The sequence below is a fragment of the Periophthalmus magnuspinnatus genome, chromosome 8, assembly GCF_009829125.3.
Source record: "Periophthalmus magnuspinnatus isolate fPerMag1 chromosome 8, fPerMag1.2.pri, whole genome shotgun sequence".
Lineage (NCBI taxonomy): Eukaryota > Metazoa > Chordata > Actinopteri > Gobiiformes > Gobiidae > Periophthalmus > Periophthalmus magnuspinnatus.
The window spans coordinates 13,141,940-13,156,483 of NC_047133.1; the positions used below are offsets into that span (position 1 = coordinate 13,141,940).

General features: G+C 39.4%; 1 protein-coding gene across 1 annotated transcript in view; it reads left to right on the forward strand.

The window, feature by feature from the left end:
* The first annotated feature begins 2,003 nt into the window (after positions 1–2,003).
* LOC117375317 (nucleosome-remodeling factor subunit BPTF-like) overlaps positions 2,004–14,544 on the forward strand; it is a 37,793-nt gene continuing 25,252 nt past the window's right edge. Inside the window, exons 1-10 of the mRNA XM_055223397.1 lie at positions 2,004–2,743; positions 3,691–4,513; positions 6,343–6,560; positions 7,051–7,212; positions 7,310–7,444; positions 9,061–9,258; positions 9,341–9,423; positions 11,267–11,601; positions 12,554–12,685; positions 13,439–13,568. Coding sequence (XP_055079372.1) covers positions 2,221–2,743; positions 3,691–4,513; positions 6,343–6,560; positions 7,051–7,212; positions 7,310–7,444; positions 9,061–9,258; positions 9,341–9,423; positions 11,267–11,601; positions 12,554–12,685; positions 13,439–13,568 — 2,739 coding nt within the window. The 5' untranslated portion in view covers positions 2,004–2,220. The remainder of the gene's footprint in view (positions 2,744–3,690; positions 4,514–6,342; positions 6,561–7,050; positions 7,213–7,309; positions 7,445–9,060; positions 9,259–9,340; positions 9,424–11,266; positions 11,602–12,553; positions 12,686–13,438; positions 13,569–14,544) is intronic.

Below are 14,544 nucleotides of genomic sequence, written 5' to 3' on the forward strand. Positions count from 1 at the left end.
TCAGAATGGATATAGATTAAAATGGTCAGATAACTTTGGTTTTATTTGTTATCCTGGTGTGTGGTCAGTATCTCTATAATTACTGGACCTATCCACATGAAACAAAAACAAGCACAAAGTTTAGCGTCTGAAATCTGAAATGATCAAATTCAGGAGTGTGAACACAACCTATTATAATGCTATTAGCTGAAATAATTTCCACCCTTCAAAATGGTTGTAGTTGCTGTTCTAGGCTATAAGTACCGGTAGTGATAGTAGTCATATAGTAGTAGTAGTAGTGGCAGTAGTAGTAAAGGACTGCCAGGCAATGTGGGTCATAGAATAGACCACAGTGAAACTACAACCCATTTATTACTACAATATTTCTGGTAGTTTCAACTATGGCTCTTTAATTACCTATTATGAACATCTAATAAGCAAACCTATAGCATAACAAATCTACCTTTTAGGTTTTCAGTAATAAGATATTTCCTTGTACAACTGTCATTAGACTGTACCTAATACTGTAGCAATTTGCTGGCCCCAGCTGCAGTAGTCTCTTCAGTTTTCTTCTCTGGTCTGTTGTCCTGTCTGCTCCACTTGTGACAGTAGCAGACGTCTGTAAACAGGAGCTGCATTGGTGCTGCTTTCTTACATTTTGGTCCCTCACTGTTACATCAGCGGCACTTTTACATCAGATCGCACCACTGCCTCCATTATAAACATATACTGTAGGCCTGATAGTGAAAGGAGAATACAAGTATACAAAAGGAGGCTCAAATGGGTCTTATGTGAGGTTTGGTTAAAAGGAACCAGCTAAATTGAATTGGAGTTTAAGTTTCATTCCTGCTTGTTCTTAAAGGTGCACTGCAAAACTTTTTTGGTAGACAGTATGCCACCCTCTTGTCTCCATGGAGATTTTCCTTTGTTTACAATTTTCCACAGTATCTACCTTATGTTCACAGAGATAAGAAGATAGTGCCACCGGGCCCAATTACAGGTTAGATCTGTGGAAAGGTGAGAGAAGGTTTAGCCTATACCCCTGAAAGGCCAGAGGTGGCAATTATGAAAAAATAATGGGTTGCATTAGTGTTGTGCCTTACCATCGTGACAAGCTTCTCAAATGACATGACAATGGCAGTTCACATTTAGTCACAGCTGCCCTGGGGCTGATTGGCAAGGTGGGTGAATCGTCTTGCCAAAAGACACAGCTGTATAAATTAGTCATAGGTACGACATATCTGCCTGAATTTTGTTAATAATATCTCCCAACACAAGCACTGACAAAAACAAAACAATTATTTTTTTCCAAATGTAGCCCATATGCTATAATGTTCTGCTGTACATTTTTGTATTCAGGCTATAGATTATTCTATAGCTGCTGCTTTTCAAGCATTGTCCTGACTAAAATGTAATAGAAATTATTCAGGGGCTGCTATGTGAACATCAGTGGGTAATCACTGCCACCTACTGGTAAAAACTCAGAGTGACAAAGAGTAATGTTTGTATGAACAATCAAATTATCCATCATTATACATTCAATTATAAGAGCTTTGAGTTATACATTTCTCTATAATCCAAGTTTATTTAAATGTACTTTATTACAATTACACATTATTCTTAAATAATACTTCGGACAATGGTCGGTAGAGGGTGCTCTCACACTGTTTATTAATGTGCTTTTATGTCTTTTTCAAAAACAGTGTTAACTTTTTTCTTCTACAATATTTGTTATGGTTTTTTTTTCTATATTATGAATTATTGTATTGTGTTCATGTCTTATGAAATACCGCAGTAGTATTTGAGCATTCAACCACTTTGTGAATTTGAGGATTATTTCAAGTGGATTATTGATACATAATCTAAATAAATTATGTCAAATATTTTTATATGAGTAGTATGTAGTCAATATTATCAAAAATAATGCATATTATTGTGTAGAGATAGAAAAAATTGAAGTGTGCTTTCAGTAAGGCGACACCACGTGACCAGAGCGAGGGCCCTGTTGTTCAGAGGCAGCGGCGGAGGAGAAGAAAAATGGCGGCTCAAGGCGAATCCAAATGGGACGCCGGGCTAACATTTTGAGCTTTCACACCCGAAAAGGCACGGGGGCTTCACTGGGCGACTGCACCTTTCGGGCCCCCACCGGATAAGCTTTGAGGAGGTTGCACTTTTGCAGGCGTCCGCATTGCCTAAAGACGCGCACAGACTGGGCTTGCAAAAGAATAGATTTGGCCTATCATGAGAGGCAGAGGCAGGGGCAGGCCGTCCAAACCGTTACCGAGCGAGGAGCCATCCCCAGCGCCGACCCGCGGCCTACGACCCAGGAGGAACATCAAACCCAGAGCCAGGGACAGTGGGGATGAGGACTTGGAGAGCCCGACCAGGGAGAGCCCTAAACCGGTCAAAGCGAAGAGGAAACGGGGCTCCAGTGCGTCTGCCCGAGGAAAGGCACGCAGCAGAGGCGGCGGTGCGGGCAGAGGAGGCAGGGGGACCCGCGGAGCCAGGCGGAGCAAAGGCTCCAAGACTGTGGTGTACGATGACCACGAGAGTGATGAGGAAGAGGACGCCGTGAGCCTCAGGTCTGATGAAGAAGAGTTTTTGGAGGAAGAGACGCAGTCCGAGGAGGAAGAGGGCCTCAAAGCGGACTCTGACTGCCTGGAGGATGAGGAGCCGCTGGACGAGCTGGAGGAGGAGGAGGATGATGCGAGCTACTGCACCGAGAGCAGCTTCAGGAGCCAGAGCACCCACGCCAGCACCCCGGGTACATAAGCACCATGCCCACACACACCCAGGCCGTACACCCGGGGACTCATGGCCCGGGCCAGTGCAGCTTACTACGGTGTAGAGCAGGAAGCGGACAGGTTGTATTGTTCAAAATGGAGAATGAACACAGGCCGCAGTCTGCTCAGGACTGTTCTGCAAGTGTAGGTGTCACTGAGTCCGGGTGTGAGTCTGCATGTGTGCTCTTTGCACATATAAACACACGGGGAACATGCTGGCGCGTTTCTATAATGGCACAACCTTGCTTAGAATGGCATTTGACAGCTTCTGTCATTCGCTTAGCTGCTAGCATGCTAATGTTAGCATGCCACATTAGCTCACGTTGTCTCCTGTCAAACAAACAGTGCAGTCGTATTAGTTTAGGCAAAATTGGATGTTAGTGTTGTTTTATTTGCATTGATACGCATACCCTAAAACTTAAAGATTAATTGACTATTAAGTACCGAACACTGTTAATTATCAAGGAACCAAACAGTTAATTAAGGCGCTAGCATGGCTACTGTGAAATTTCTTTCAAACTTTGCTAGCCGGCAACTTGGCTTGTGCATCACTCCGACAGCAACAAGTGGGAGTTTGCAGCCCATGTGGAAGTGTTTAGTTACACACATTATACAGTGACTGACAAAAGCTTTAGTATACAAATGTATGAATTTACATTCAAAGTATGATGAGCAAAATTAACTGATCAGAAGTTTCACAAACAATATTATGAAATTTAATACTCTTAAATTGGTACTAAATAATTGGCAGATTATATACCTGCATTTCAATAATCTAGAACATAATATAATTTTAAATTGCTGTAATTTGACTTTGTGTTACAAAACTATTATATTTGTGTGTTTCATGACCACTTCTTTTGATAACATAAGAAGATGGTAACCATACGGCCTACTAAAATCTAATGTAATTCCGTGTGTATCCCAGGTAAAAGACGAGGACGTGCTCCACGACCCCGCACGCCCATCCTGGAGGAGAAGGAGATTCCTCCTCTGGTGCTTCCAGATTCCTCTGAGGACCTCCTGGTACCTAATGAGGAACTTCTCAGTGCAGTCTCCATCTACGAGGTGCTGCGCAACTTCAGCTCTGTGCTACGCCTCTCTCCTTTCCGCTTTGAGGACTTTTGTGCTGCTCTTCTGGGCCAAGAGCAAAGTACTTTAATCTCTGAGACACACATAGCTCTTCTAAAAGTGATTCTACGAGAAGAGGATACCTCTAATACTACCTTCGGCCCCACGGACCTCAAAGACAGTGTCAACTCCACTTTGTTCTTTATAGACGGCATGACGTGGCCTGAAGTGTTGCGCTCATACTGTGAGAGTGACAAAGAGTATCACCATGTACTTCCTTACCTAGAGACAGACGAGTATCCATATGGTCCTCTTGAGAGTAAAGTGCGTGTGTTACAGTTTTTGGTGGACCTATTCCTCACCACAAACATTGCCCGTGATGAGCTGATGTCTGACGGCGTGATGCAGTATGATGACCACTGCAGAGTATGCCACAGGCTGGGAGACCTGCTGTGCTGTGAGACGTGCTCGGCGGTGTACCACCTGGAGTGTGTGAAGCCCCCGCTGGAGGCCGTACCCGAGGATGAGTGGCAGTGTGAGGTGTGTGTGGCCCATCAGGTGCCCGGGGTCAACGACTGCATCATGGAAGTGCAGAAGAACAAGCCTTACATCAGACAGGAGCCCATCGGATACGACCGGCACCAGAGGAAGTACTGGTTTCTCAACAGAAGGATTATTGTGTAAGTATTAGCTGAGCCTCCTTGCTTTTGACTATTATGATTCTTATGCTTAAGATGACATGGTAAAATTTTAACTAGGCATTTCTTAGTTAGCACGTTAGATAGCTTGATTAGGCCGCTGGAGAGACAATTGACACACTTTAATTTGATAGGGACAAGTATCTATATTAGACATGTAACATTATAACCAAAGTTCAGCAAATTAGTGAATATATGTACGTAAAATGAATATTCAGAATGATAATGCTAAAATGTATTTTGAATATCATCCAATGAAAAAGTAAATTGTAATACACTACAGATACTTACAGTACACTTTAGTATTATTAGTATTCTGAATAGTTACTTTCCTAAAGTCAAAAAAATGTATTGCGTTATTTGATTGTGCAACTTAGGCTTTGAATTGCACGATATTAATGAGAAAAATACAAACACCATTCTTGTGAGTGCATGTGCAGTTTTTCCTTTTCCAATTAGTGAGAAATAAATGCCATACTTGTCTGAGATGCTATCAGTATAATAGAATATAAACGCTACATAGTGGCAATAGCGCAACATATCCAAAGTCCAATCCAAAGTTAAATCTAGACACTATTTAGATATATAGACCCAGTCCCATGTTTCACCTGTAACAGGATCATTAGTAGTGTCATGTGCATTGAAGTCTTCCGTGTCCTATTGAGAACAAAACTGCTCTCACTTAGGTGTGTTCAGTATCTGACTGTCAGCAACAACATGCGTACATGCTGATGTTCCAGTCAGAATATCCATTGCCCTTGGCTGAATGACATTTTCCACTCATATATTGGAAATAGCAGAGGAAGAAGCACTTAATGGCAGATACTGAAAATGTGTCTCATATTAATCCTTTAGATTTTGGCCATGTAGATATGCAAACCCTATTTTTTGTCTTTTTATTTTTGAATGGGGATCTTTGATACCACTATATACTATACTATTTTATAAAGGGCCTTCTAGAATTATCTGGCTTTCTTATTTATCATGGCAAAAATAATCTTTTCTACTCACCTATCAATATGTGACATCAATATTCTTTCTCAGCTGTCCCAGTCTCCATGCCCATGTATCATTCCCAGTTTATGCATCAGATTTGTTTTTTTGAACGGACCCATGAGAAGAAATGGTTATAGAATAGCATTCAAAGAAAAATCATGCATTCAATTACATTATGTATTTTGTTATTATACTAAAGTGAAAAAATAAGGACTTGACTTTACCTTTAGACACACTTGTGGGGCTTGATGGATTTAAATCTTAATATCTGTATGGGTAAATATAGCTCATCTCAGGCTTGAATGTATGTGCCAACATACCCTAGGAGATACGCAGGCTTTGTTATGAACAACCATAAGAGACTCAAGAGATCATTTTGTAGCATTGATTTCTTTTTCATGGTCTCAATGCAGGACATCAGCAGATGATGAATAAAATATAATTGTGATTAGATTTTTGTTTTAAGAATATTATTTTTCCAAGAGCATTAACATTTGAGAACAGACTGAAATATGAACTAGTACTCAAGAATCCCATGTATTTCAGAACATGTTTATAGAGGTCTAAACTACAGGTATAACAGGATAACAAAATCAGGAGGATATATATGAGATTTGCAGACATTCTATTATCGAAATAATTGCAGCCTTTGGGATTCGATAATAACTCCAACTTAAATTGTAATTTTGAGTCAAATGGTATATTGTGCAGCCCCGAATAAAATATTTTTAAGCTTTTTTTTTAATCACATAAAAAAAAAAAAAAAAAATCTGTTTAAATTTAGCAGTCTGTTGATTTTGCTGTTGGTGTTCCAGAGAAGAGGAGGGTGAGCAGGAGAGCAAGCGCACGTGGTACTACAGCACCCGGCCCCAGTTGGAGGAGCTGATGGAGCTGTTGGATCAGGAGTACTGGGAGAGTGACCTTTATGCCACTCTGGAGGAGGTCAGGGAGGAGGTACAGGCCCACATGGACATCACCCTGGACCTCACCAAGAAGGCCAGCAGTGCACGCAACTATCTGTCAGCTCTCAACGGTACATCTCTTACACTCATTTACAATCCAATAATGCTTCTATGGTGTTCATATTGGCACTTCCTTATGTTTGCAATTATAGAGTTGTTAAGCGATAATGTCACTTCCAGGTTCAACTAGCAACTTCACGGCTCTTCTAGCTTTGTTTTTTTTTTATTATTTTGCTACAATTCTGCCAGTAGTCATTCTGCCAGTACATCTCATGTTGTGACATAAAACCTGTCCAATGCCTGACTATTGTAATGTATCAATTAGGCAGCCACCTTTGAAATAATTCTTTAGTGTTATCTCGATGCATTTGTCCAATAGTACAAATTAAATTATAACATGCAATGAAATAATTTTAGGCTTGACCCTACATGTACATACTGTATACAAACATCTACTACTGCTCTAGTCACACCATCACTGGAATGCAAACTGTTTGTCTGATATAGTATTGTTGTTGGTAACATTTAATCAACATTCTCTTTCCTCCCTTCTGCTTATAGAAGTTGTGGAGGAGCGTTTGAAGGGGCTGCGAGAGGCTAAGGAAGTCAAGCGCAAAGAGGAGGTAGCCAAGAGCGAGGCAGAGAAGCCCTCAACAGAAGAACCAGCAATCAGCAATGGAGAGCAGAGGGACACCGAGATGAGCCAGGAGTCCAGCTCCCAAGGTACAATTCTACAGACATTTCACAAGCCCATCACTTGCTATGGACACTTGGAGTAACTTGTATTTGTGTACTTGTGACATTGTTACTGTTGCTGCAGCCACAGCTGGCGCTCCCACAGAGGAGAGCAGTGGTGAGCCTGAGCCCCATTCTGCCTCTGCTGTTCAGGACTCTGGCAAAGGCACAGAGGGGGCAGATAAGGAGCAACCCCCAGAGGCACAGCAGGGGGAAGCAGGTACCAGTCTGTGTGCTGTGTTCCATCCTCCATCTAGCCACCCCTGACAGTTCATCTGTGTTCCACTGTGTCCTGCTTTATTTGCATCTTCTTGAGCTGTAGCTTTTTGTTTTAGATACACCAACATGACTCATTAAATCATATTTCTTTTCTGCTGAATAATGGTTGAGTGGCTAGTATTCTTGCCTCATAACAAGAAGCCCGGCCTAGCCCCAGGCCTTTCCATGTAGAGTTTGCATATTTCTTCCTGTGTCTGGGTGGGTTTCCTGCGGGCACTCTGGTTTCTTCTATAAACCCAAAACATGCACAATAGGTGAAATCCTTCAGCTAAGGTAGTCCTGACCAAGACTAACTGAACATCTTGAAATGGGTCCCCTGGTCTTGACAGGTTGCCCTGTACAGTATACCTTTATAATGATATCATTCTGGAGTCCTAAAAAGTCATATTACCTCAAATGTCATTATTGAATTTTAAAGGTCACTATTTAACTTTTCTCGTGTTGTGTTCACCACCTGCTTGTCAAGCATGTATGCTCTGAATAGTATGTCCCACAGTCAGTCAAAACACTTAAATGTGAAGTGTCTTGCTCAAGAACACAACAGTATATAGTCCTTTATGTAGTGTCTGCCCATTGTGACTGCTGTTTTTTTTCCATCGAGCCTGTGTAGTGAGAGGCTCTGTGCTCTTAGCTCAGTTTACATAACAGCCTCTTCACACCAGACGCTCTATCAGGGCCTCTGTGCTAACTGCTAATCTGTGCACCCCTCATTCTTCTGTCTGTGACTCAGTGACAGTATAGAGCACTTGAACAACACTGCTTCTCTTTCTGCTTTGTCATTAGTATTGAAATGGAGTTTGAAATTTTAGTATTGTGACAACACTAAGGAATTCACTCGATACCGATTATGATACCAGGATGAAGAATGCTACTTTTTTAGTAGTCAAATGTAATTTTCATCACAAAATAATGGTAGTTTCTTTATGTTACCATGAAGCCATAAATCCATCCTGATAAAGCTCAAAATGCCAACTAATATTGTTCAGGAAAGCTCAAATTTTGTCCTGTTAATGTGATTTTATTGCAGTATAGATATGTGCTCAAATGAGTAACTAGTTTTGATATTAGTTTTAGTATTGATTAGTATGTGATTCCCGATACTTCTGACAACCTGGTTTGTCATACTATCTTTGCTCTCCTTTTTAAATTAACAACCTGGGAATTCACCTTTAGTCTCCAAAGACAACAACAAGTTTCCTATCCAGAAAGAAAGGTCTAGAAACTGACAAAGGTTAATATCTTGATCTTATTTTTTATTTTTATTTTTTTATAACCCTATGGTGAGTATTATGGCAATCCAACTGAAAATGTATCTGCAGCTGTTGTCACTGACGTTCAGGTATAACACAAAATAGAAATATGACTTCATACACGGGTTTTACTCTGCTCTGTTAAAATATACATTAAAAATATAAAAAAGACCCTGCTGAGAAATCCTGTGATCCCAAGAAATAGTAAAATCCAGAAAACTGCACAAAGAATTATGCTAACTTCTCATTATTATTAAAGATATTAACCAAGTCTTTTAAAACAATACATCTATTCTTTATTTCTTAGATGAGGAGATGAAAGAGGATCCTGGCAGCAGTGAAAGCCAAAACGAAATGAAGACCCAACCCAAGGAGGAGCCCGAATCATCCCAACCCACAGACTCCAGCACCAGTAACAACAGTAACAGTGGCCTCATCAAACCTGAGCAGCCCGACCTGAACGACCGCTCCTCCCGCTCCTCCTTCACCAGTCAGGACGGCACAGGTAATTATTTCATCCGCTGGTGTGAACTGGAATGGGATGTGTTCAAAATTTGAGGCTTATGCTAATGTTTTCTGAATGACAGATGAATACAACAAGATGAAAGGAGAGAAGGAAGCAACAGCAGCAGCTGCAAGGGAGATCCCACTGAGCAGAGTGAACAAGGAGGTGAGAAAGGTCCATGGAAACAGCCTATTTTAATTTAGCTTTTTACTTTTGTTGACTAATATATAACATAAATCTTGTTTATTAGTTGTATTTCAAATGCACAAAAAAGGATACTATACTGTCTATTGATAATTGGATTATCCTAAATGTTTTGACTTCCATGTAAAATTTTTCCAGTATACTGTAGAATTACACATTATTTGAACTTATGATCACATTTATATTTGATGTTATGTGCATTTCTAAATCTACAAACATGCATGATATTTGAACAAAAAATAATTTAACATCCAAGATCAAATTGCTGAATTAATAGCAAAATAAGCATTACTATGACTTTTTAATGTATTTTTTAGTCAATATCAGTAAGATGGCAAAATTTGACCATTGCATATGATACAGCTGAAGAAGCTACTTGGATGAGTGACAAAATCTATTCACTCTAAATACCTGCCTAGTTGACGGTGTTCAACCTTCTCTGGCTAAATAACCACTACCAGTCAAAAGTTTGGAACACTTTCTCTTCCCATATTTTTTTTTTTTCTTTTTTAAGTCATCTGTATGTAGAAAGTAGCAAACATATGATCCAAGATTTGTGGATATTTTTAGCTTTTAAACCTGACCAACTGCAGCAACCCCAGATCATAGCACTGCCCTCACAGGCTTGTACAGTAGGCACTAGGCATGATGCGTGCATCACTTCATCTGCCTCTCTTCTTATCCTGATGCGCCCATCGCTCTGGAACAGACTCATCTGGGCTCATCAGACCACATGACCTTCTTCCATTTTTCCAGAGTCCAATATTTATGCTCCCTAGCAAATTGAAGCCTTTTTTCTAGTTAGGCTCACTGATTAGTGGTTTTCTTAAGGCTACACGGCTTTTCAGTCCAAATTCTTCGAGTTCCCTTCGCATTGTGTGTGTGGAAATGCTTTTACTTTCACTATTAAACATAGCCCTGAGTTCTACTGTTGTTTTTCTTCGATATGATTTCACCAAATGTTTAAGTGATCACCGATCACGATCATTCAGGATTTTTTCCGGCCACATTTCTTCCTCGAAAACTATGGGTCCCCACTATCCTTCCAGTTTTTAATAATGTGTTGGACAGTTCTTAACCCAATTTTAGTAGTTTCTGCAATCTCCTTAGATGTTTTCTCTGCTTGATGCATGCCAATGATATGACCCTTCTCAAACAGACTAACTAACTATCTTTTCCATGACCACGGAATGTATTTTTCAACATGGTTGTTGAAGAAATGAGAAGCACCAGTTAGGGTTAAATAACTTGTTGCCAGCTGAACGATAATCACGCATGCAGTAATAGGAGGCTCGTACCTATTTGGTTAGTTAAATCCAGGTGGCAACTTTTTTTTTTTTTTGCCCAGGCAGTGTATTTGGTTAAGATTCCTAAAAGTAGCCAACCTTTTCTTTGTCGAGAGCGCTGCAAACCCTTGGCCTTCTTTCAGTAAGCTTTATAAAGTCCCCTGAAATGGCTTCCACTTCACAGGTGACATGCCAAGAGGATGCAAAGCAGTGATCAAAGCAAACCCTGGCAATAATTAAAACTCTAAAACAAGCTTTGATTTATTTTGAGTTTATTTTTTTAATTTGCTACATTCCATATATGTTAATTTATAGTTTTTATTCGTTCGTAGAGAATCTGCATTGTAAATAGTAGTGAAAATAAAAAAGAACATTACATGACAAAGTGTGTCCGAACTTGTAACTGGTGTTGTACCAGCTCCAAGGTTAACACTACAAACCTACTGAATGTTACAAAACAATTAGAAACTCAACAATACCTCTTTATAATTTCAACTCTGCTCCTGTCCCCATTCCAGCCCCTGCTCTGCTCACTCCTTTTCAAGAGTGACCCTGTGCTCAAAACCCAGATGAACAACTTCTTCAAGCTGGGACAGGAAGGCAAGTATCGTGTCTACCACAACCAGTACAGCACCAATACGCTGGCCCTGAACAAACACCAGCATCGTGAGGAACACGACAAGAGGAGGCATCTGTCCCACAAGTTCAGCTTGACCACAGCCGCAGAGTTCAAGTGGAACGGCACCATCCACGGCTCCAGGGCCCTCACTGTGGCCACCCTCCGTCTCAACATCACCCAGCTAGAAACAAACGTGCCGGGGCCCTTCATGCATCCCAACTGGGCCTCACACAGGTACATAGAGATATCGTGCTTCAAAAAATTTGTTATTGTAACAGGTCTATATTTCTACAAAGATATACTGCAATGAACTATAATATTGAAACCACTTTATGCCACTAACACAAAAACAATGAAGCAGGATTTGCCCAATCAACAAATGTTTCTATTCTCAATAACATTAAAAGTGCCAAGCAGCACCAAATGAATGGCAGAATGAAGCTATAATTTGTCATAGAAGTTACTTTTTCAGCACTCTGCCGCTCAAATCTTTTCATGATACCCTTCTATTTCCCTTCTATTGACAAACACATGACACATATAATGATGACGCTGGCTGAACGACCCATCCATAGTGAAGTCACTTTTTGTCTTGATAGAGGCAGACAAGATTAGTTGGACTGAAATGTGACTAATATCCCTTCTGTTACATTTCTTTTGTTTTTCTGTTTAATTTCTTTTGGGTTTTTTTGTTTATTTAATAACCAAAGGGGACTTGTTAATATATTGAATGTTGTGTGCAGTGAAACCAGGGGACTAAATGTATATTATAAACTTGTGCAATGACCTTTCCGGTGATTTTTATTTTTTTTTGTTCATTTAATATTAAAGGGTGCAACAATCCAGTGAATAGGATAATTACTTTTTTGAGAACGGAGAATATATCAGCTGCTTTGTTGCAAGAGACACATTTGAATAAAAAGGAAATGAAAAACTTAAAAAAGATTGGGTAGGACATGTCTATTCCTCCTCATTTAATAGTAAAAGTAGAGGTGTGGCAGTACTGATGCATAACACATTGCCTCTAAATATAATTCAAAGTTTCTATAATATATGTACCTCCAAACCTTGACCCCACATTTTTTAGTACCGGTACTTATGACTGACCTTGTCACATACCTATTGCATAATGGTTAGTGGTTGAATTTGTAAAACTAGAACTATTGCACATGCTATCTATTTTCAGGAACAACTGGAACAAAGCAGTGCAAATGTGCAGTAAGGCCCGGGAGTTTGCTTTAGCCTTGGCCATCCTGGAGTGTGCCATCAAACCTGTGGTCATGCTGCCTGTGTGGAAGGAGTCTCTGGGACACACGCGGTAAGATGCATGTGTATTTACAGGAGGTACACCCACTCATTAATTTTTTTTTTTCTTTTGTTTACTATTTTCTGTATTTTAGTTACACATGGAAGACATCAAATATATGAAGCAAGATTTGTATAATAACAATAATAACAATAGTTATTTTGAGGTCTCTTGAGTGAGAATGCAACACAAATGAATACAATGCTAATGATCATTGTAATAAACAACTAAAATACCAGTCAAAACTTTTGACACACTCTTTCATTTTTGTTTCTTTTCTTTATTTTCACGACTATTTACACTGTCGATTCTCACTTGAAGACATCAACACCATGAATGGACACATGTGGAATGTAGTAAAGCTTGTTTCAAATTTTACATTTCTCAAAATTGCCACCCTTTGGTTTGATCTCTCCTTTGCGCTATTGGCACACCTTGACCCTTTCATGGTACACAGAAAACCATTTCAGGAGACTTCATCATGAAGCTCGTTGACAAAAGGCCAAGGGTTTGCAGCACTGCCAGCAAAGCAAAGGTTGGCTACTTTGAGGAGTCTAAAATATAAAAATGCATTTAGTTGAGTTATTTCACTGTGTCATTTTTTTTGCTACATAATTCCATATATGTTGCATCATATATTTGTAAAGTAAATTCAAAGGGAAAAAAACACTCAATGAGAAGGGGTGTTCAAACTTTTGACTGGTATTGTATTTGGGTTTGTTTGATTTCCGCTGCTTTATTTTATGTGGGTCTGATGTTATTTAGGCTGCACCGTATGACTGCCATGGAGCGAGAGGAGAAGGAGAAGGTGAAGAAGAAGGAGAAGAAGCTGGAGGATGAGGAGACGCTGCAGCAGGCCACATGGGTCAAGTACACCATTCCCATCAAACATCAGGTATATGTCTTTGAAGTATACAGCTTTAATGTGCACTGTATACGCACCTGTTAGGACTGAATATATGTTTTAGTAAATACAATGAACTATGATAATTTTTGCTTAGTTAAAATGAAGTGTTTTATTTGTCACACACAAAATTTCATAGACTAGATTAGGGTCGGGCGACACGAGGAAAGAATTTTCCCCATTTCGATTTGACCTTCTTTCAAGTTAATGAAAGACTGGGGGACTTGAGGTAGAGAGAGCAGGGATCACTACAGTTTTTATTACGTGTTGATATGACTAAAGGAGAAATCCGCATTTAAAGCTTGGAATGAGTTTGTATAATATACTAAGTCTAAAAGCATGCACAGGTCACCGCTAATCGCTTTTTCTTTTTTTTGGCACAGCCTTAGATTGATTGAGAGATTGTGTATATATTGACAAATAAATAATGTGGTCAGGAGCATTGTTGAGAAATGATTGACTGATGAATATAGTCTTGACAATGTTTCAAATATGATACTAATAGAGAAAACATGATGACTTCACTAAAATAAAATAAAATCAAATAAAATGTACTTCATTAAAATGAAGTACATTTTTAACCCACAAACTGAAAACTACAAGAAACAAAAAGTACTAAACTAAAAAAAAATGTCTGCCTGACTGAACAATTGGTGATATCAGGTGATGGTTCAGAATTTCCTGCTATCAGGACAATACATTTTTCATAGAGATTTATTTTATCTATAATGGAAGCTAAAGATGTGGTTGTATGTTTACACAATCTTCTTAGAAGTACTACATATTGTACAGCAAATACATGTTTTGGTATTATTTTTCCAAAGTTAGTTATTTTGTGAACTTAACTACAACTTTGCCATCGATTTTAAAATATAGCAACAGCAAGACAAATATGAGATACCAGTATCATCTGAAAAAATTTGAACCACAATACAACAAAAAAACTAGCATATACCATAACTGAATG